The sequence below is a fragment of the Amphibalanus amphitrite genome, unplaced genomic scaffold (assembly GCF_019059575.1).
Source record: "Amphibalanus amphitrite isolate SeventyFive unplaced genomic scaffold, NRLGWU_Aamphi_draft 000668F_arrow, whole genome shotgun sequence".
In the NCBI taxonomy this organism is placed as follows: domain Eukaryota; kingdom Metazoa; phylum Arthropoda; class Thecostraca; order Balanomorpha; family Balanidae; genus Amphibalanus; species Amphibalanus amphitrite.
Window position 1 is genome coordinate 164,999 of NW_024882162.1, and position 24,151 is coordinate 189,149.

The 24,151-nt window shown below is 48.5% G+C and overlaps 1 protein-coding gene across 4 annotated transcripts; it reads right to left on the reverse strand.

The window, feature by feature from the left end:
* Positions 1-386: 386 nt before the first annotated feature.
* LOC122364322 (protein CLEC16A homolog) lies at positions 387-23,708 on the reverse strand. Of its 4 annotated transcripts, none has more exons than XM_043334576.1 (16): positions 23,684-23,708; positions 17,867-18,046; positions 17,161-17,289; positions 16,701-16,834; positions 16,247-16,395; positions 15,872-15,987; positions 15,497-15,610; positions 15,063-15,165; positions 14,678-14,776; positions 14,170-14,304; positions 7,705-7,876; positions 6,972-7,220; positions 5,431-5,550; positions 4,459-4,613; positions 3,953-4,114; positions 387-3,506 (listed from the first exon to the last, which is right to left on the reverse strand). In XM_043334576.1, the coding sequence occupies exons 2-16, from the start codon at positions 17,932-17,934 to the stop codon at positions 2,385-2,387; spliced, it is 3,027 nt and encodes a 1,008-aa protein (XP_043190511.1). In that variant the 5' UTR covers positions 17,935-18,046; positions 23,684-23,708; the 3' UTR covers positions 387-2,384. The 4 variants fall into 4 exon arrangements, with proteins under 4 accessions (XP_043190511.1, XP_043190513.1, XP_043190514.1 ...); XM_043334578.1 differs by lacking the exon at positions 23,684-23,708 and adding an exon at positions 23,288-23,335; XM_043334579.1 differs by lacking the exon at positions 23,684-23,708 and adding an exon at positions 22,631-22,687.
* Positions 23,709-24,151: the final 443 nt, after the last annotated feature.

Genomic DNA, 24,151 nt, shown 5'->3' on the forward strand with positions numbered 1-24,151 from the left:
TGAAACACTCCGACCTCCGTGTCAAGCATCATGCAGCGAAAAAAGCGGCGAGTGTATGCAAAGTTTCAAGTTCGTTCCAAGTTCCAACAAGTAAAAGTCGATGAACTATAACCAACACATGTAGGTCCCCTCCGATTCCAAACCCATTTCTCAATCTTTTGTCAGGAAATAGAAATTGTATGTATGTATGTATGTATGTATGTATTGACACCAAAAGCCTTCCACATATGGCGTGGCGATTACGGCTTGGTGGTGGTACGTAGCTACATCAGTTTATAAAAAAAAATTGAGAACATAGATTTAAAAGATTAAAACCAATAACTCACAGATGAGGTCCCTGTAAGATAAAAAACCTCCCTAAAAAGCTGAACAATCTCATAAATTAGGGTTATGCAGTTTATTTGACAAACCTTTGTAGCGTGCGTGCATCCATATATTTTCATGAATGTAGCGAAAATACCGCTTCTATGACAATTAACGACCAGTGACCACGGGTACACTCCATATACGCTTCTATTAGGTTTCACAACAGCACCTCGGAGGCAAGTAGCAAAAAGAGCCACTTGCTGTTCACGGCTTTAGGCGAAAGTTGCGTCTCTCTTAAGTTGCGTCAACTCTAGCCGATTATCGATCATCCACATTACACAGTACGAAAGCTCATCCGTAATTTCTAGTAAATGGGGCAATGCTAAACATCTTCGTACGAATCGAATTGTAGTTGGTAGTTTTTACCTGCTACAATCGTTAGAGCAGCGTCGAGGTTCGGAAACTGATCGCATGTCGCAACAATCGAAAATCGCCCGGGTTTCGTCGAGCTAATCGCCATTCGGTACCACATCGACATCTAACTCGCCGCCTGCAAAGCAGGGGATAGCTTGGCTTCCAGGGAGGTTCCATAAGATTTTGATCGCCTTGTCATCGCACATTATATGAAAGATAAACACTTGGCCAAAACAAGCGGGTAAGCAATCTTTATCAGCTTTATATCGATGGTTACAACGCACTCATTTACAGAAGCATACAACTGCTTTCGTAATAATTCATCGCAACTAAACCAACTAAACTAAGTCGGGCGCATATGGTCAGGATTATCGCATGAAACTCGTTTGGTTAACCAATCCAAAACACAACTAGGAGCACAACACGGATATTGAACAGTTATAGGAGACATTTGATACGTAGATGCCCGCTTAACATTGTCTAAGGCGCTGACTTGAAATTAACCAGAAGTAGGCCGTACGCATGCTTTTCTACCATCAATGGTTTTAGAAAAGACTGCCAGCAAGCAGTCCACAATACGGAATTCAGGGGTACCTATATATCGCGCGGTAACGTGCTAGACACCAAGACGTGCAAATACAACCAACACATCCATAGTCCAGCCGTTCATGGGAATAACGAAAAGCAGTAACGTTTTCCATAAACACAAATTTCGAAATCCTATAACATACTGGTATTCCACCTCCCCAGACTATTCGCCAGGACTAGTAACGGCACTCAACTGATAAGTGACGCTTTAGATGAGGTGCACGTGTGTACGATAGCGACTTCTGACTGCACATACTGACATATATAAACACACAGCCTCGCACTTTTTACCACACCGGCTCACATCTCAACTTTCACAGCATGTACAGTGTGAAACGCACAAATCATCACACCGATACACGACTTTTACACACACAAGCACACAAGCAATCATCATTCAAGTTCGTTTATATACCCTGGCTTAAATATACCACTCATATACTCCAAAATATATATCGCACGTCGTGTGAAAATAAATATGTTATATCTATTAAGATATTTGGCCATTTGAGGACCTACGCTCGTCTGTCGCTCTCGTAGCGAGAACCTCTGTTGTCGGGCGCAGACAAGCTTGTCAAAATACTATTTTCGATACTCTGCTACGCAGCTGTTTCGACAGTACTGTCGCTATATGCGTACAAATTCACAAATATCTCCACTGTGACTTGCCAATCCCATCCCGCGTCGCATATCGGATCAGCTTCTTATCACTCTATTATGCTCGTTTTCTATCACTGACTTGATTCGCTTCTGCCACCAGCACTGGCGTATATTTTGAGATAGCTTGGCAATACCAAGATCCAGCAAGTTTCTTATCATTCACTCATGCGCTATTCAATTCTTACCGTGCACTGCACTTGCACATGTCATTACTAATCGTCGAGCTCAGCTTGTGAAGTGCCCTGAATCGTCTTTATTTTGTATCTCACTACCCGAACTTCCAGCACATTCAACTTGTTTCTGCTATCTGTCCCGCTTTACACCATTCTCCTCTTACTCTCCTCCGCTCTACCTCACCGTCCATCACTCCCCCTGCACTCTTTCCTATAATTCCTCCCTCTTCTTTTTTCTCACCGCTAACGTCCTGCTCCTCTCTCCGGTAGATTTGGAGCACTTCTGCTCCCACCCTCTCTCGACAGGCTCCTCCCGGCTCTCGGCGCTCTCTCTCCCTTCTCATCTCCCTCTGTCTTCCCCGTTCCTCCTTCCGCCGCTGGTGTGGGTAGATGACGACAGTCGGAGAACAAATCTCCACTCATCGACGATGTTAATTTCGCCGAGAATGATGTCTCTGTCTCCTCGACGACCCCCGATTCTGAGGGCGACGTTACTGCTGCTGCCGCAGTGGTAGATGAGGAGGAAGCTGAGGTAGTGGTAGCTCCTGTTGCCACAGGAGACGCCACAGCTGTTGGTAGAGCCACAGCCGCCTCCACTGCCGTCTCAGGCGTCACAGGCCTACGCCAGGACGGAGCTGGGATGGTTTTAGCGATACTCTCCAGAGCTATCTCATCCCCTCCCGCCGCCGCGCCTGCCGCCGCTGGCGAGCCTTCTCTGCGCGGCCTGCCGCTGTGAGCGGATAGAAGCGGTCGGAACGCCGGCGCCGCCCCTCCCGGCCGACTGCTGACTCGTCTGGTCTGCTCTGGTCTGAGTCGACCCACTGATGGGGGCGACGGGCAGGGGTGGAGGTGTCCCGGGAGCTCGAGAAGCCTACCTATGGCGTACATCTTCCTCTGACGTGCCTTCTGTCTGCCTCGTACCAACTTCTGCTTCGCCGCCATGCATCGGATGTGATCGTCAAACACAAACTTGGCGCTGAGCAGGGGAGGCGCCGCCGCCGCGCCGGCTGCGGGGCCATGCACCGTCACATGCAGCACACGAGAATCTTCCTTATCTCCGGTCACTTCCACATCTTGTAGAGCACCGGCGAACTTCGCCAGCCCCCAGCCGAGCCGACGGGGGTCCGGATCGACCAACAGCAACTGCAGAACATCGATCACCAAGAACCGTCTCTTCCTTCCGCCGTCTCGACCAGTCACCGTACAGGCTATCAGGTCGCTGTTGTTGAGGTCGAGAGTCTCGTCAACTCCGACGTATTGGTCGGGTCGCTGGAGGGGTAGCTGCGTGTCAGGCTCGTTACGCAGTGTGAGGCTGGTGTCTCGCAGCAGGAGAAACACGCGGATCGCGCAGCGGGCACGCTCCACCTGGAAACGAAACAAATTGGAATTAATTAATCGACGTTACGAATCAGTAAATAACTTATAACAGTAATAGTCATTAAACAGTACGTAAATGCTACCGCCATACTCAGTACGTAAATAAATGGAAGGATGGATGAATGAATGAATGAATGAATGAATGAATGAATGAATGAATGAATGAATGAATGAATGAATGAATGAATGAATGAATGGAGGGATGAATGAATGAACAAATGAATGACATGCGAATGCACGAACAGTCAGTCATGCTACGTCAATTTCAACATTACTCACCCCCAATTCCTAGCCTCCAATAGCCCCTAAGCCCCACACCCAGCCCTCGCGGTTTACCCCGAGACGCCATGCTCTCTTCAATACTCCATTGGTCGCTAGGCTCTCCAGCCCTGTAAATCCCCCCCCCCCCTAACCCAATCAACCCCCTGACGAACCTCTCCGCAGGGCAGTCGTCGACTGAACTCGACCCCCGACATTGGTGTTCCGGCCGGCGGCAGCAGCAGTCGGTCGTCCATCATCAGGTACTCGACATTGATGGGACGCTTCTTCATCTCACGGTACTCGTCCTCGAAAATGTCCAGGAATATCTCCTCACTCTGTCGGGGAGAGGAAGGGGAGAGAGAAGAGGAGTTAGTTCAATCTAATGTCGAAGCGAATATCATAATAGCACGATAGGACATGCAAAAATCGGTCAGGACCGATTCTAAAAAAAGCAGCAAGAAAAATTGACGCCGTCAAAAAAAAAAATATCAAAAGACTGATTCAAGGTGGAATGATATACAGAGATTGCCGTAAGTCTCCATAAAAGTGAACAGAAACTCCCTGACCGTTTCTAGTGTCGAAATTCGCAAATTCAAGGACCCTACTACGAAATTATTTACAGCCTTGTTCCGGCAATTCATCTTCCGTCGTCCACCAGATATCGGTAACCCGTCCTCACCTTGTAGAAGTTCCTCAGTGTGAGAGTGGCCTGTTCCCGGGCCTCCTCGACCCTGGCCAGATCGGCGTCACTAAGTACACTGCCTCCAGAGGTCATCACGAGCTGCTGGAGCACCACCAGGGACAGCTCCAGCGTCACCAGACGAACACAGGAATCTGAGGGAGACAGGGGGCACCAGAGGTCATCACTAGTTGCTGGAGCACCACCAGGGCCAGCTCCAGCGTCACCAGACGGACACAGGAATCTGAGGGCACCAAAGGTCACCATCAGCTTTCGTAGCACCACCAGAGCGAGGTAGAGAACCATTACAAAATTTGGCTATCGTACGAGGACTTAAGAATAAACACATCTAGCACACCCCTCCTCTGCACTCACTGGGCGCGGGCATCGAAGTCTGACGACTTCAATTCAAATAACTCGATCGGCAAATGAGGACTACCGCTCGCATAGCTGCCAGACGCGGTAACCAGCTGGCTAGACGACAAATCACCTAGAATACCACCCCACCCTAAAAAAACCTCGAATCCTGCCGTTCTATACCACTTACTGGGCAGACAGCTGGCGGCTATGATGCCAATGGTACTACCCCCTTACCCCTTCTTATCCCCCACCCACTCACAGGGCAAACAGCTGGCCTATGATGCCAATAGTTCTACCTCCCCTTTCTCCACTCACTGGGCAGACAGCTGGCGGCTATGATGCCGATGGTTCTACCTCCCCTTCTCTACTCACTGGGCAGACAGCTGGCGGCTATGATGCCGGTGGTTCTACCTCCCCTTCTCTACTCACTGGGCAGACAGCTGGCGGCTATGATGCCGGTGGTTCTACCTCCCCTTCTCTACTCACTGGGCAGACAGCTGGCGGCTATGATGCCGATAGTTCTACCTCCCCTTCTGTACTCACTGGGCAAACAGCTGGCGGCTATGATGCCGATAGAACCCCCCGTCCCAATCCCTCCCTTCCGCCACTCACTGGGCAGACAGCTGGCGGCTATGATGCCGATCACCCGTTCTGCCAGCTGACTGTTGTACCTCTGCCGGGCCTGTTCACCACACGGTAGTAGCACAGTGTCCAGTAGTTCACTGTTGATGCCTGAAAACGGGAGGGGGAAGAGAGCAGGGAATGTTAGAACGAGCGTTTTGTGGAATGGAGATGGGTGGTGGGCATTATTAGTTCGGTGGTGGTTTGCTGTTGATCGATAATGCAAGAATTTACTGGTCATGTGTAGGGAAAATATATGCAGATGGAGAATGTTAGGCGTGGTAAAATATGTACAATGGTGAATGGAACAACGCATGTGCAAATGTACATATTTCTGACCGAATCAGACGATTAATTACGCAAATTAAGGGCGTGATATCAAATCAGTTTATGCCTGGGGGCATCCATATTCTAGTAATTGGATAAATCTTAAATCTGAACGGTTATGTACAACTTTACAAAGTAAAAGATAAATAGGCGTTTAAGTAGTTACCAAGAGGAAGGTATAGAAATCATAAAACCACGCCGAAAAAGGTAAAGAATGGTACAAACAAACAGTTGCTACAGTGACAAGCTAAAGTGCACCAAGTCATAAAATATAGAAAAATCCACCAAATTATTGCCTGCAATGAGTGTCAGCAAACCACTTCAGAGGCAGGCTGAGACGATGTATAAGAAATAATAGAAGTTACAGGCGTGCAAGTGATGCTATGAATAAACAGCTAACGAAAGCGCGGATAAAAGAAAAGTACTATGAAGCTGAGTAACTCGTCAAATACCACAAGTAAATAAATTATCTCCACCCGTTACACAGTAATGCCAATCAGAAAACGTCCCAAAAGAGAATATAGAATCACCCGAGCCGTGCCAAGCATTTCAGAAGACAGAAACATGGCAAAAAGTCACAATGCATGCCAATGAATCATTACAACATAGGCAGCCATGGTAGATAAACCGAACAAGGACCAGCCCGTTTACCTTCCACTGGGTCACCGGTAAGCGGACGGTAAGTCAAAGGTTACAACACGCTGGGGAAAATACAGCATGGAATACTCAGGCTGGAGGACTTGTACTTGACATGAAAGTTTGAACCATGGACTGCAGCTACCGTCCCACTGAACCCGGTGCAAACAATAGCTGACGAAAAAAAATATCAATGACCCCAAACTTACTCAGGCAAATACAGCTTAGCTCTAGTTTAAAACCAAGCCTCGTGTACGAATGCAGGGTGTGACAATGCTGCATGACCTAGCATACAGGCCATTTGCCACATACCGCGGACCATAAGCCTCTTATATGCGTCTCTCCAAAATTGCAGTCTTCTTCAGACATGAAACTGGACTATGAATCCTCCAAAGCATGCCTGAGGTTCCCTTCTCACGCGTCATCCAGAACAGCAGACCCTTCAGCACCGGACAAAACCAATTAAAACTCCCGCATTCACCTACCTTATACTATTCAACCCCACGGGAGACCCCAAAACCCAGCTACCACCATCCCATCTCCACTGCCCATATCCCCTCTCATCTCACCTTTATTATGTCCAATAGCGTGCAGCAGACACAGCGCAAACAGGGCCGTGTAGTCATTCTCCGAGCAGTCCAACGCGTCCAGAATTGACGCCATGAATGGTTTCGGTGAGGAGGCAGCCGCTGCCGCTGACGGAGTGGATGCCTCGGTGGGCGGTCCGCCGGTAGTGGTGGTGGAGCCGCGACACAGCAGGCGCTTTTCCTCGTCTGTGTAGTTGCAGGAGTCGACCAGATCGGGCAGCCCGTACACGGCTGGGGGAGAGGCAGGGTTAGTGAGTGGGGTAAATATCAGGACTGACGAGGCTGGGGCAGGAACGGCGGCGTAAATCGGCGGTTGACGAGTAATAAAGCGGGCAACAGAAACAACGCTGACGTAAGTAACTGATAATGGGGGGACATACCAGTGAAAATAGTGAAAGGAAGAAACTTCGAGATCATAGGAGATGGTGTTTCGAAACCCTTGCTCAATTAGCACGCCCATGATTCTTTATTCTATCATTCATTTACTCATTCATTCATTCATTTTATCATTCATTCATTCATTCATTCATTCAACTTTCCACATTAATTTGACATCCTACCCTTTTATGCGACGTAGTCGATTGTGCTTGACGCACCAAAAAAGCTTCCTTCGAACATCCCAACGGCCCACACACCCTCCCCACTCCCTCACACCTTCCCTCCCTCCCATACCCCATCTCTCCCTCCCAAGCCCTAAGCCCCTTCCGTCACTCACCGGGCGGCCGAGTCAGGTTGGCCAGCGCGGCGGCCAGCGCGGCGGCCGTAGCCGGCGACGACTCCTGCTCACTATCCGACCCCGTGGCCGACTTTGGGGCCGTCTGTGGCTCCTCCAGGGACTGTTCAAGGCTCTGTACTGGCGCCACAAAACCCGGACAGAAGGCGCCCGTCTGAAGAGAGGGGGGGGGGGGGGGAATCGGTCGGTCGGAAATAGAATAGAGGCATAATTCAGAGATAATAGCAATCGGTGTTTTGTCATGTCCGTCGCAGCTGACGCGCTCTATTTGAATCCCAGTCGGTCAGAAATAGAATAAAGCCATAATTCAGAGATCATAGCAACCGACGTTTTGTCATGTCTGTCGCTGACGCGCTCCATTTGTATCCAATAAGCAAAACACATACCTACAAGGTAAATAAATTCACCGTAGCACTTTTCGAGAAGAAAATGAATGATGGCAAGGAAGCGATATTCTTATGCCAATTGGGGCTATTTAAGTTGACATGACCGTTTCCTAATGGCACGAGTTTTCGCTATTTTACATAAGTTGATCAACATTCACGAAACAAGCCTGGTACACAGGATATATCTATCTATATTATAAATCCTAAAAAGTCCGCCGCCGTCGGGGTTACTCCCAAAATGGCTTATTACGGCGCCGTCGATTGACGCAGGAGGGTGAAATTTTTGCCAATCGTGGGTCGCGTCATTCGGTAGGGTAGGGTCGGTAGGGTAGGGGTAGGGTTGAGTTCAAAAAGGGCCCAACATACAAAACACTTGAACACCCCGCAACTATCACCATCCCTTACAGTTTTAAAAACAGCTACCCAAATCTACCCAAACAATATATAGCTAAAAATACAAGTCAATCACCCAAAACTAATGCACCCGTAACATAACATAAATCAAAACATACAGTTATCGCGTAAACCTGTACCTCTAGTCTACTATTATAAATCTTAAAAAGTCCGCCGCCGCCGTCGGGGTTACGCAGTCGGCGTTACTCCCAAAAACGCCTATTGCAAAGCCGTCGATTGAACCACGAGGGTGAAATTTTCACGACTCGTGGGTCACGTCAATCAACAGATCGTATTAAATTTTGGGCACGATGCGGCCGGGGGTGCGCCCGTGGCGCGTGCTCATGTGCGGCATGGGGTTAGCATTAGAATCGCGACCGGCGCCGAGCAGAGGGCACGTGCTTTAGGCTCAGTTGTTCGCTTAAAAAACTGAGTGGAAATCATCAGAGCCGGCAGGTCATTGACCTTTGACAACGAAGGCCGACACAAGGCACCGCTCGCCAAGGGGATTCGCCAGTAAATACAGTTAATTTGTTTTTGAAATATTTCAGCCGTTTATGGGCCGATTTAGCTGAAACTTGGACTGTCGGTGGTAGTGTAGTGTAGTGTAGTGTAGGGTAGGGTAGGGTAGGGTAGGGTAGGGTAGGGTAGGGGTAGGGTAGGGTATGGTAGGTTAGGGTAGTGTAGGGTAGGGTAGGGTAAGGTAGGGTAGGGTAGGATAGGGTAGGATAGGGTAGGGTAGGGTAGGCTAGTAGGGTAGGGTAGGGTAGGGACTAGGGTAGGGTAGGGTAGGGTAGGGTAGGGTAGGGTAGGGTAAGGTAGGGTAGGGTAGGGTAGCGTAGGGTAGGGTAGAGTTAGGTAGGGTAGAATTAGGTAGGGTAGGGTATAGTAGGGTAGGTTAGGGTAGTAGGGTAGGGTATGGTAAGGTAGGGTATGGTAGGGTAGGGTAGGGCAGGGTAGGGTAGGGTAGGGTAGTGTAGGGGTAGGGTAGGGTAGGGTAGGGTAGGGTAGGGTAGGGTAGGGGTAGGGGTAGGGTAGGGTATGGTAGGTTAGGGTAGTGTAGGGTAGGGTAGGGTAGGGTAGGGTAAGGTAGGGTAGGGTAGTAGGGTAGGGTAGGGTAGGGACTAGGGTAGGGTAGGGTAGGGTAGGGTAGGGTAGGATAGGGTAGGGTAGGGGTAGCGTAGGGTAGGGTAGAGATATGTAGGGTAGAATTAGGTAGGGTAGGGTATAGTAGGGTAGGTTAGGGTAGTAGGGTAGGGTAGGGTAGGGTATGGTAGGGTAGGGTAGGGTAGAGTAGGGTAGGGTAGTAGGGTAGGGTAGGGTAGAGTAGGGTAGGGTAGGGTAGGGTAGTAAGGTAGGGTAGGGTAGGGTAAGGTAGTAAGGTAGGGTAGGGTAGTAGGGTAGGGTAGGGTAGGGTAGGGTAGGGTAGGGTAGGGTAGGGTAGGGGGTAGGGTAGGATAGGGTAGGGGTAGGGTAGGGGTAGGGTTGAGTTCAAAAAGGGCCCAACATACAAAACACTTGAACACCCCGCAACTATCACCATCCCTTACAGTTCAATTAAAAACAGCTACCCAAATCTACCCAAATAATACACCTAAAAATACAAGTCAATCACCCAAACTAATGCGCCCGTAACATAACATAAATCAAAACATACAGTTATCGCGTAAACTTGTACCTCTAGTCTATATTATAAATCCTAAAAAGTCCGCCGCCGTCGGGGTTACTCCCAAAATGGCTTATTACGGCGCCGTCGATTGACGCAGGAGGGTGAAATTTTTGCCAATCGTGGGTCGCGTCATTCAACAGGTCGTATTAAATTTTGGGCACGATGCGGCCGGGGGTGCGTCCGTGGCGCGTGCTGACGTGGTGTGCCATAGGGTTTACACTAGAATCGGCAACAGGCTATTGCTCGGGAACGGTAAGGGCTACGGGGGTGAAATTTTCACGCCAAGTCGGTCGCGTGCACTCATTTGTAGTATTAAATTTTCGAGGGTGTGGGTTCAGCGGTGTGCACGTGATGGGGCCGCGACCGGCGCCGAGCAGAAGGCACGTGCTTTAGGCTCAGTTGTTCGCTTGCAAAACTGAGTGAAGAGAGTCAGAGCCAGGAGGTCATTGACCTTTGACAACGAAGCCCGACACAAGGCACCGCTCGCCAAGGGGATTCGCCAGTAAATACTATCAATTTGTTTTTGCAATATCTCACCCGTTTCTGGGCCGATTTAGCTGAAACTTGGACTGTCGGTGGTAGTGTAGTGTAGGGTAGGGTAGGGTAGTGTAGGCCGTAGGGTAGGGGTAGGGGTAGGGTAGGGTAGGGTAGGTTAGGGTAGGGTAGGGGGTAGGATAGGGTAGGGTAGGGTAGGATAGGGTAGGGTAGGGTAGGGTAGTAGGGTAGGGTAGGGTAGGGTAGGGACTAGGGTACGGTATAGTATGGTAGGTTAGGGTAGTAGGGTAGGGTATGGTAGGGTAGGGTAGGGTAGGGTAGGGTAGTAGGGTAGGGTAGGGTAGGGTAGGGTAGGGTAGGGTAGGGTAGGGTAGGGTAGGGTAGGGTAGAGTAGGGTGGGTTAGTAGGTAGGGTAGGGTAGGGTAGGGTAGGGTAGGGTAGAGTAGGGTAGGGTAGTGTAAGGGTAGGGTAGGGTAGGGTAGGGTAGGGTAGGGGTAGGGTAGGGTAGGGTAGGGTAGTGTAGGGGTAGGGTAGGGTAGGGTAGGGTAGGGTAGGGTAGGGTAGGGTAGGGTAAGGAAGGGTAGTGTAAGGGTAGGGTAGGGTAGTGTAAGTATAGGGTAGGGTAGGGTATGGTAGGGTAAGGTAGGGTAGGGTAGGGTAGGGTAAGGAAGGGTAGTGTAGGGGTAGGGGTAGGGTAGGGTAGGGTAGGGTAGGGTAGGGTAGGGTAGGGTAGGGTAGGGTAGGGTAGGGTAGGGTAGGGTAGGGGATTGTAGGGTAGGGTAGGGTAGGGTAGGGGATTGTAGGGTAGGGTAGGGGATTGTAGGGTAGGGTAGGGTAGGGTAGGGTAGAGTAGGGTAGGGTATGGTAGGGGTAGGGTAGGGTAGGGTAGGGTAGGGTAGGGTAGGGTAGGGTAGTGTAGGGGTAGGGTAGGGTAGGGTAGGGTAGGGTAGGGTAGGGTAGGGTAGGGTAGGGTAGGGTAGGGTAGGGTAGGGTACGGTAGGGTTGAATTGAGTAACATCCTAACTTACAAAGGGCTCGAACGACTCGCATGCATTACCATCATACTTTACAGTTCAATTAAAAGCAGTTACCCAGTTATACACAAATAATACCAATAAAACGCAAGTTTCTACACCCAAAACTAATGCATCCGTCAATCATACATATCAAAACATACAGTTATCGCGTAAACCTGTACCTCTAGTACCAGTAAAACGCCTTTTGGGCGAAGAACGAGCGAGCGAGATAGTGAGCCCTGCACGTGCGGAAGGGCGAGAGGGTGCTTCCAACGGGCTTGTGCGAAGCACCCTTCTAACCGGTCGCTAGCGGTGTGCCAAATTTGAACGCAATCGGCCCAGCCGTTCCTGAGATCTGGAAGCGGCATTCTGCACGTGCGCACGTGCAAACGGGGTCCAAAATGACTTTTGCACGGCACCCTACTAACTGGTCCCCAACCGTGTACCAAATTTGAGCGCAATCGGCCCAGCCGTTCTCGAGATCTGGAAACGCCCCCTGCACGTGCGCACGTGCAGTAGCACCCTAACCGCAACACATTGGAATGCAATTCCTGGTGGGTGCCTACCTGTATGCCAAGTTTCAGCGAAATCGCCCCAGTAATTACCGAGTTACTGAAATGGGAACAAATTTGGCACCTCTTATTGTTGTATTTTGCACGTGCACTGGGGGTGACCCACATACATCGAGAGTATCCTATTTTGGGTAGAAGGGATGCTGCTACCCTACAAAAATTACCGCAAGTCAATCGCCCAAGCGGCTGCTGAGATATGTGCCTCTCAAAATCACTACTTTTGCAAAACAGCTTGAACACCCTGACTTTTCACGTGGCACGTGCCACGACGGTCACTGAGATGTATCAAAAGTAGTCAATTACGGGGTAGAAGGGATGGGGCCACCCAACAAAAAAGACCGCAGGCCAATCGGTCCAGCGGTTGCTGAGATATAAGCCTCTCAAAAGCGTTACAGGCCGGGCCGGGCCGGGCCGGGCCGCTCATACTGAGATTTTTTACGGAGCGAGCGAAGCGAGCGTAGTCTTTCCTTAGATTAACGGAAATTTCTGAGTATGAGCGGCCGGCCGGCCGTGCGGACGCTTTTGCGAGGCTTATATCTCAGCAACCACTTGACCGATTTACACGCGGTAATTTTTGTAGGGTAGCTTCATTCCTTCTACCAAGTATTGGACTATTCCCGATGCATATAGGTGACCCCTTATGCACGTGCCACGTGCAAAACGAAGAGGTGTCAGTTTTGTAATTGTTGCAATATCTCGGTAACTACTTGGCCGATTGCGCTGAAAGTTGGCATGTAGGTAGGCACCCACTAGGCACTGCATATCCATGTGCCAGAGTTGGGGTGCTGCTGCACGTGCGCACGTGCAGGGGTCGTTTCCAGATCTCGAGAACGGCTGGACCGGTGGCGCTCAAATTTGGTACACGGTTAGGGACCAGTTAGTAGGGTGCCGTGCACAAGTCAATTGGGACCCATTTTGCACGTGCGCACGTGCAGGGTGCCGCTCCCAGATCTCGAGAACGGCTGGGCCGATTGTGCTCAAATTTGGCACATCGCTAGAAACCGGTCAGTAGGGTGCCGTGCACAAGTCAGTTGGAGGTACCCCCTCGAAATTTCGCACGTGCAAGACTCACCCCCTCGCTCGCTCCGTTAGTCGCCCCAAAAGGCGCTATACTGGTCGTTATTACGGAGCGAGCGAAGCGAGCGTAGTCTTTCCTTAGATTAACGGAAATTTCTGAGTATGAGCGGCCGGCCGGCCGGCCGGCCGGCCGTGGTCACGCTTTTGCGAGGCTTATATCTCAGCAACCACTTGACCGATTTACACGCGGTAATTTTTGTAGGGTAGCTTCATTCCTTCTACCAAGTATTGGACTATTCCCGATGCATGTGGGTGACCCCTTATGCACGTGCCACGTGCAAAACGAAGAGGTGTCAGTTTTGTAATTGTTGCAATATCTCGGTAACCACTTGGCCGATTGCGCTGAAGGTTGGCATGTAGGTAGGCACCCACTAGGCACTGCATATACATGTGCCAGAGTTGGGGTGCTGCTGCACGTGCGCACGTGCAGGGGTCGTTTCCAGATCTCGGGAACGGCTGGACCGATTGCGCTCCAATTTGGTACACGGTTAGGGACCGGTTAGTAGGGTGCCGTGCACAAGTCAGTTGGGACCCATTTTGCACGTGCGCACGTGCAGGGTGCCGCTTCCAGATCTCGAGAACGGCTGGGCCGATTGTGCCCAAATTTGGCACATCGCTAGAGACCAGTTAGTAGGGTGCCGTGCACAAGTCAGTTGGAGGTACCCCCTCGCAATTTCGCACGTGCAAGGCCCACCCTCTCGCTCGCTCCGTTAGTCGCCCCAAAAGGCGTTATACTGGTATTGAAAAGACTCACTTCGCTCGCTGCGCTCGCTCGCTCGTAACAACATCCCATCAGCCGCGGTGTAATGTAGCACAAAGGCGCTCACGCCGTCGCTTACCGTTTGCGACTGCCAGAGAAGGTGCTGGTCGGCGGTGAGTATGATCCTGGCCAGTAGACGCACCAGAGGCTGGTGTGTAAAGATGAGGAACACTTGGGACAGAAGGAACAGCGATACCACCGTGCTGACGCGCGGCTGGGGACGGAAACGAAGAAAGGTCAGTGAGTGATGTCTGCAAACAAGGCACGAACACTGCTGTAGGTACCACAGCTGTCAGCGCATTGAGAATAGGGCACGGGTGGGCCGAGAGACAAAGCATTCAATTAAAGTATCACGTGCATTGAGATCTTGCCCGGGCATCGGCTGATATTTTTGTGGCAATCGTATATTTAAAAAAACTTCAAACTTATCAAGGTCAACTGAAAGGAGAACTAAACGCAGCGAGGAGTAACACACCAATCCTTTGACAAGTACGCCACTCATCCTACCACATCTTCAGTCCCTCCAAACAGCATACAGCAAAACACAAGACTAAACCACCGCCCCGTTCCGCCGTGCACATTCCCACCTGTTGTTCGGGTGTGGCGACTGGCGAGCCCTCCTCCGGGGCCAGCGGAAACACGTAGAGCGGCAGCAGCAGTCGGCTCAGCAGGTGCTCCGTCAGAACCTGAGGGAAGGCAGGAGGGGTCAGTCCGGTGCGGAGGTAGAGAACGAGCGATAAACGTTGGTAAAGGTAGCGGAGAAGTGAATTCACTCATATGCCTTTAAAAGGTGCGCCAGAGTCAACTTAATCTAACGATTAACTAATTAAAATGACAACTACGTAAAAATAAGTGGTCACTACGAAGAATGTTTAATTATCTCGGTTAAAAAGATTTCAACGAAATATGAAGTTCTGCTCCAGGCCATCCGACCTTTGTTCACGAACACACACACTGTCTGCCGCCCAGTACCTGGTTGAGCTCCTCGATGTTGAGACAGAGAATGTCGTTGAGGTAGTGGATGTGGTCCAGGTGTTCCGCCACCAGGTCCGCCAGCTTACCGCGACACTGGTGACTGCGGGGGGGGGGGGGAGGAAGTCAGATTAGCGGAGATCCAGGGGCCGTGTAGTTCACGTCGACTTCGTAAGTCGATCTTCTTTCTTGTATAGTAAGAGGTAGGTCGACATGCGAAAGAAAATTCTTACGAAAATGATCGACGTAAATTATACGGCCCCTGAGAGAGAGCGGAGATTACAAACTGAGACATGAGGCTAGCAATTCATCTCACTCACTTACTCACTCACTCTCCCTTCCTCCCTTCCTCACAGCCCTCTATCCTCTCCCTTCCTTACAGCCCTCTATCCTCTCCCTCCCTCTGTCGTTCCTCGGTGTCCGTTTTTCCTCACCTGGAGTCACTGCGCACACACCGGTCCAGCTCCAGTACGTGGTTACCGATAAACCAGACCAGATTGGAGAAATACGGCACGGCAGTCATGTCCCGGATAAACTGCAGCATCGACCTGCGGAGCGGAGATGTTAAACGTGACGAGGGGGAAGCAACTGAGAAATCAGGGACTTAGGATAGAGAATGAGAGGGAAAGGAAGAGAAAGAGAGGACAGGCAGCAACAGTTGGAGCAAATCACCAACTGCTGCAGAAGAGTCTTACTTCTCCACCCGATACACATGCTGAGTGTCAGAATCGTGTCTACCGCCGTTTAAGCGGTCCACCTTCTGCCTAAAAGAAGTCCAGCGCCAGTTTCCCCACTGCGGTAGAACTCACTTCTCCTCGACCCGGTAGACGTTCAGCGTCAGGGTCCGCACTGCGATCCGCACCATGGTCTCCGAGTGGTTGAAGAACTTGATGGCCTCCGTGTACAGGGGGAAGTCGTTGGTGTGCTGTCAAAACACGACGGAGAGACAGGTCGAGATGGTTACAAGCTGAGTATGGTAAGCATGTAAGTTCACAAATCCAACTGCAAATGTCCGTCTCATTCACTCACCCATTAATTTCAAACAGTCCCAACTAGCTAGCTTTGTGAATCTCTCACGTATTGAGCACCAGAGCGATCCAAACCGGGCCCCCACCCACTAGATTCTTATTGCCCACAAACTGAGTCATCTCAATTCAAGTGTCACAACTGACCAAGCTCCTTACCTCGTTGTAGAAGAAGTGCACGGTGTGGGTGTTGAGTTTCAGCGACAGCGTCTTCAGGAAGGAGATGTAGTAGGCCATCACCTCCTCGTCGGAGAAGTCGAACTTGTGCACGATGATCGAGTTCACATGGTTGTTGGACAGTAAGTAGTCTGTTGGAGAATGAATGGAGTGAATGGATGGCATGAATGAACTGAATGAATGAATGAATGAATGAATGAATGAATGAATGAATGAATGAATGAAACGAATGAATGTAGTGAATGAAGTCAACATATTCGTATAATTGGAAAACGATATAATTTAGCCGGAACCCTCAAATGTTTTTACGACTACATATTATCACGTAAAAGCCTCGTAATTATTTTTGAGAATCGAACTTAGATGGCTGATCCAAAGAAAAATCAACTTACACCTTTCCCTGTCCAAGTCATATTTTCCTCACGATAAAACTTACATATAGACGTTTCGTTGCGGATATTCTCGAAGAGAATATTCAGCGTCTGAAGCAGTTGTACGCAGACGTAACTGCCACATTTCTGCTTCATGATCTTGAGGAAGAATGATAGCATGTTCTTCTCCAAGAAAAAGCTGCGGTGGAACAAACGGTCAAATTGTTTTCTTGCGTTGTTTTTCGGTACCTAGAACCCTCGCAAATATCTATTGACAAAATAGAGAAAAAGGGGGTCGGCGAACTAGCAAGAATGAAGCGGGAGATCGAACCCACGATCGAACATTATTGGAGATCGAACCCACATACGACTTAGATAGTAGGCACCTACACTACATTTGCATTCGCGATATTTCATTATCAATCTCGACATTTCATTGAAAATCAATTCTCGACTACTGTAGAACATGACAGTACAGTCTCACCGCGACCCCTTTTATAACACCTCCACACAAAGTGAACTCACTCGAAGACTGTGCTGTCATTCTGGTCCCCCCAGATGAGGATTTCGGCGATGGAGCGCAGTGTCTCCACCAGGAGGCCGCGGTTCCCCTCGGACACGGTCTGGTTACGCTGCAGCACATTGTACAGGTGCCTGCAAAGTGCAAAAAAAAAATGGTACAATGGAAAAAGAACATCTTAAAAGATGCTTTGCACAGACTGTGCAGGTGACATGGTTGACTATATGGTTGTGTGCATTGATGTGTAATCAGTGCAAGAGAACAGACAGGATGCCTAGGGAGCCAGCCAGGGGACAATGGTGACGTGTCAAGTGTGGGGTACCTACAGACTGTGAGGGATATGGGTGGGTTACTATTGAGGGGTTTTGGACATGCAGGTAAGCAAATAATGTTTGGTGGAGGGCAAACAGTTAAGCTCAAGAATATAAGGAACACTCTGGAGTGGAACCAGCATGATTTTGATTGTTGAGCATAGCTGATTCATCCCATAAGAGTACAATCAAAGTAAAACCCTGGAGAAGAATGCAAGGAAACACACTATCTTTGTCTATCTAAGCTAGAGTCAACACATCATCAAGTCATGTCATACTCATATGTTCCATCATCCATTCATTGCGACTTATCATCAGTAAACACAGCAAACATGAAAATAGACACACAGTTATCAAAATCAGAAGCCAAAACAGTTATACCATCCAGCACCAAACTCACTTGAGATGTTCCAAGGAGTGAGGGTTCTTGGGTTTCCATACACCACCAAACAGGCGACCTTTGAACATGGTCTAGCACCAAAAACTGCCGTATTTTCAGAGCCCTCTATCAGCAGCTTGCACCTTGCAGATCAGCTTAAGCTTATTTACTCCAGTATCATGTCATCAGGCAAGGCTGTCGCTGAAACCAGGAACATTGGTGGTTAAACACTTGTTAATCAACAATCAACGATAAAGTATGCTTGACACTGAAGTCAAAGAAGATTGGCTAAACTATAATAAGATAGTCTAACAATTCTGAATAATTATAGCCTTTAGTTAGGAATAACTGTTAAAAAAACATGAGTAGGACGTTATACAGTCTTGAGTGATCAATAGGCAGAATAAAGTCATTCATTCTAGGTGCCTAATACCTAAAGCACAGCAAGAAGACATATCTTAATAGTGATTCAGCTTTAATGCTGATGAAGCAGTGCCTAATTAGTATTACATTACCAAGGATTTTTAGTGAAACCTTGAGAAATAAATAATAATGGCATGATATTAGACCTTTTTAGAACATCATTGGTATTGTTATCGCCATAAGATAAAGTCGGATCCATCATTTATTCAATCCTAGCACATTACCTACTTATATTTGCTTTTACAGTATTTTGAAGACTATCACAATTCATTAGAATTGGACCTGCATTTTCTACTAGGTCCTGCCGCATAGTTATGACCTAGCCAGTTGAAAGAAAATGGCAGATATTTATATTAATATGGTTTGATGAACACTACAGTGGTGGATACAGATCAGAAAAAGGTCTTAGACTCATACATTCTGACATATGTGCATTGACACATTTAACTGAAACTACTCAATGTTAAAGAGCATCGGATGGTCAGATATAAAAAAGAAGACAGGATATTAGAATGAAATGCTTTTCTATTGAATATAAAGCAAAGCAAGAAATTAGGTAGGTGGAGTAGGTACTCTGACGGGTCCAATACACCAGCAGCAGACGCCTTTTCAGTTTATTGATTCTTCAGGAAGTAGGCCTGCGAACACATACACACAACAAGCAAAACCGTTAGACACAAAAGCAGGTTCTCTTCTTAGCCCGCGCAAGCATGCATTACTCCATGCACATTGCACAGCATGCCATGCGGCAGCCACCACGAAACAACCATGCATAACAAGCAACAACACATAACAAGCACAGCATGCCGTCATGAGCAGACAAAGACACAAAACCCAATAAACCAAATAAATGCGCTGATCCAGCACGTCACAGTACCTACTACCTACACCACATTCCACAACATTGTCTTGCTTGTCTCAGAGACTCATCTAACAGAAATCATAAGCAACGCATCCATTCATCTCTCTGGCTACACTGTCTTGCGCAATGACAGCGGATCATCTAGTACTCACGGAGTATGCGCGTTCATAGCTGAACACATACATTTCGATCAGGTGGACACATCATTCAAGAATGTTCTTTCATTTCGTCTGACGAAGTTCAACGTCTTTGTATACGTGATCTACAGACCTCCCTCACTCACAGCAGCTGAAAACAACTTACTGATCTCATTTCTCCAAGAGAGCTGCTTGGGGAGGGAATCAATTCTTCTTGGTGACTTCAACCTGCCGTCACTGAACTGGTCATCACCTGAGGGCATGCTAGGGGAGGGAACAGCGTCAGACATCCGCTTTTTGGACCTGTTTGACTCTCTTGGCATGACGCAGTGGATCACCGAGGCTACTTTCCCCCGCTCTGGTAATATACTGGATCTCATCTTCACCACCGAGCAGGACAGAATTGGAGAAGTTTCGGTTCTCCCTCCACCTCCCGGAAGTGACCACTGCACCATTCTCTGTCGCTATATCTTCGACATCGACTTGCAGGAACGACCCACCTGTCCGGCCCCTCTCCTGGCTTGGCATAGAGGAAAGTATGATAAAATAAACAGTGCCCTCGCCGATGTTGATTGGGAGGTAGAACTTCGGTATTTATCAGCCCAACAGGCATTTGAGCATCTGCTGGGAATAGTGACTTCGTTGATCAAGAGGTATGTTCCCACCAGGAAACAAGGTTCCCAGTCCAAGAAGCTGCCTTGGAAGAGAAACCCCCCAAGCTCACTCAAGCAAAAACGGTCATCGGCATGGGCGGCCTACAAGAAAGCCAGAGAAAACTACGGCAGGAGAGCAGCAATCACCAAGTCTTTACTTACTTCATTCCAAGAAGTGAACAAGGAGCTACGCAGCTTTGCCTCGCGCTCTCAAATCGACTATGAGAAGTCACTGGTGAGTAAAATGAAAGACAGCCCGAAGCTCCTGCACTCTTACCTGCGCCACAAGAAGCAGTACCGTTCTTCGGCAGGTCCTCTGAAGGCTCCCTCTGGAGCAATCACAGACGACCCGAGCTCGATGGCGGATATCTTCGTGAACGCTTTCGCAAGCGTTTTCTCGTCTGAGGTTCCGCGAAACCCCTTCACTCATCAGCTCTGCGACTCTGTGCTGGCAGAAATCGCTTTCACTCAAGCTGATGTTGAAGCAGTTCTTCGCCATCTGGATCCCAACTCAGCAATGGGCCCAGACGCCTTCCATCCACAACTATTGAAGGCGTGTTGTTCGACCTTGTCATACCCACTGTACCTCATCTTCTGTCGAACATTGTCAACGGGCTCCTTGCCGCTGATGTGGAAACTCTCACACGTGGTACCAATATTCAAGAAAGGCTGTCGCTCGGACCCATTGAATTATCGTCCCGTTAGCCTCCTGTCAGTACCCGCCAAATGTCTTGAACGGCTCATTTTTCAAAGACTGCACTCGTACCTGATGGACAACTCTGTTCTTGATGACGCGCAATTCGGATTCAGGCCCGGACGCTCCACCGAGGATCAACTTCTCCTCACGTACGATTTCATCTGTAAGCAGAGAGACAGTGGGCATGTAATTGATTTAATCCTGTATGACTTTTCTAAGGCTTTCGACATGGTGTGTCATTCGATACTCCTTCAAAAACTGCGCTGCATTGGGATTCGTGGCGAGCTCCTGACTTGGATTCAGGACTTTCTGACCGGCCGCATCATGCAAGTCGTGGTGAAACACTCACTGAGTTCACCAATGGAGGTGAAGAGCGGCGTTCCGCAGGGGTCCATACTCGGACCAGCCCTCTTTCTGATTTTTATCAACCATGTCGCGTCCCGCCTACACGCCGCCTACAAGATATTCGCAGATGACTTGAAAGTCTACATGTGCATCTCTGACTCAGGGTCCCATGCAACCAAGTTCCAGGAAGATATAGATCTCCTTCAAGAGACCGCAGCATCCTGGGGTCTGAGCCTAAATCAAAAGAAGTGTGCGGTCATGAGATTCCAGCGCAGGTTCCACACGTTAACGAGACCAGAGTATCACCTCGATGGATCAGTAGTTCGATGGGCTCGTTCCCATTTGGATCTTGGTGTCACGATCGATGACGATCTAAAGTTTCACGAGCACGCAAGAGTCGCTGCTAGGAAGGCTGGAGGCATAGCTCACAACTTCTTGAAATCGACACTGTGCAGGGAGCGCGACTTCATGACGCACGTCTTTGTGACACATATTCGCCCCATCATTGAGTACGCCTCGACAGTCTGGAACACAGGCTACATTGAAGACGTCCGACGGCTTGAAGCGGTGCAGAGGCTCTGGACACGTCACATCAAAGGCCTAGAACACAAAACATACGAGGAGCGTCTCAAGGTACTGGATTTATACTCGATCAAAGGCAGACTTCTCCGTGCAGACCTTATCAAGACCTGGAAAATCTTCCACGGCCTGTCTCCTATCAAGCCGTTGGACCTATGGGACATGGCTCCAGCCGGTCGCACACGTGGCAACACCCTCAAAATCAAGGTCCAGAGGCGCCAGCTCGACTCGACAAAGCGGTACTTCACGGACAGGATCGTGAAGGACTGGAATGCACTACCCAACTCGACTGTCACGATGAACTCTCTGGCGGAATTCAAGTCATCCCTGGCAGGAATACTTGGCGACAGGCTCTATGAGTACCTCGCCTGAGGACGTGAAGAAATGAAGTACCTGCCCGAGGACAAGCCCTTGGACCGCGAAGAACCACACTGCACAGTGCACACACTTCACTGTCAAAACGACCCATCTACTCATACATGCTTCTATGCAGACGCACTTTTCCGACCCCCACGAGTCCTTCTCCTAAGAAACATCTAACGTGGGGCGTTGGCGCGTCTCTACCATACACGGTTTCCTTCCCCCTTCCAATTCCATTGGACCGGGCAGGGAAACCAAACAGGTGAGTTAAACAGGTGAGTCATTGTGGATTTTGGAAGCGCAGGATGAAATATTTACAAGTGCCTTGTCCTGACTATGTGCCTGCCTTGCAATTTGTAATGAAAAATTGTGGAAAATAAAAAAGTTAAGTCAAATTAAATGGCTTTAAGGTCCAAGCTGGAGGAAATCAAAATTGCAGATTTGTTGCGGTTCCGCAGAGTTCCGCATTGTAATTCTGTCACTTAAGTGCAATTTGAAGCAGCAGAATGAAACAGAATAATACATAGACATAGCAAAGAGTGTGCCAATGTTTTAATTCAACAGAATTCATACAATACAACTTACAATGACAATACTACTTGATATAAAACAATAAATTACAAAACAAATTATAAAATTCCGTAAAATTCCAATCTGAATCTGTCAATCATGGTATCACTCCAATCATCTTTAAAAAAAACTGTGATGCTCATTAACCGAGGAACTTTCCATTATATTCTACAGTCACGTTCCATTGCACAACAATATACATTTACAAATAAAGCATAAGAATCTTTAAAGGGACACTCCCACCTTAAAGGGACTATCCCACCTTCTAAAATGTTGTTAAAACCAGTTAAATTGTGCCCGACTTTATAGATTGGATGACCAGGAACACGGTTCTAGCATTTATTTTTCATTAAACATCTTAGGCTTCCCATATTCTTAACACAAACTTTCAAATGTGTGACGTCACAGCCCAAAATTGCCTCCTTCCCCAGGCCACATTACTGTCATAAAGCTGATTCTTTTTACTCTGTAGGCACCACAACAAAGTTCAGACCAAGTTTTAAGCGATTTTTCAACGAACAAACCCATTTAAATCAGAATGACTAAACGAGGTGACGTCACACTAACGGTCGCTCCATGTTGAAGATAGGGCCTTGCGCAAGGCCCATTTTCAAATGAAGGGAACGAATTTCTTCAACACCAAGAGGCCGCGGGGGTTGCAACCTAGATAGATAGCGGTTTCTGAACCTCGCCGCAAACTTGGCTATCTCAACTCAAACCCCATGTTAAAGGTGGGATAGTCCCTTTAACATTAGTTTTGAGTTGAGATAGCCAAATTGGTGGCCATGGCCTGCAAATACCGGTTTGGGCACTCACAACATCGACAAATGCTTTAATTCGGAGATATGGAATTTCAAACTTGCAGTTTTCGGATTCTAAGGGGCTAGTGCATTGGTATGCCCCCTTAGAATTTGTGACGTCAGCGGAGATCTAACGATTTTTAAATCTTTTACTAAAACGTTTGGTAGCACGCGGTGGTATATGCTGCTTTGCGCGCAACAAATGCCGCACTTTCAAATAAAGTCGCTAGGAACAGCGGAGATCCCAAAAAATAAACAAAAGTAAAAGTCTAATATCTTGAAAACCGGTGAATATTTTTCGATGAAATTTGGTAGATATTCGTTTTCGCTCTTTCTGAACCGAGCGACATCACTTTCGTGCCAATTCATTAACTTTTTTGAAGGTGGGAGGGTCCCTTTAAAATTTTCTCACACAACAACAAATTCGTTCAAAGATATTATCAAGGTCGCTTGAATTTTTATGCGCAATGTTTTTATGGGGAGGTAGGTTCTAATGCGCTGCCATATTTGACGTCATAAAAAACATACTCGTAGAGGGAATTCTCCACTTTCCTTTGCTGTGTATTTTGAGTAGGTACATTTTGGCTTGACGGCTGACGCGTGTAAAATCGTGATAACTAGGCTAACAGTTATTTTCTCTCGGCTAGAGAACATTCGATATCCGATAGAAAAGCTCTCAGCTCGCCTAAACAGTGTAAAACTTGGCAAATTATGGACGCTTATCAATTTGCATTTTGCAATGCAGCGGCGAGCGGACTTCAGCCCTGATTTTGTGGCCGATCACGCTACGCTAGGGTCGATGTTTCGCGTCGGCGGATGAGTCATGAGGGAGGTAGTCTCTCTAAAGGTGACCTTCCCTAACCTGACCTTGACATCGACC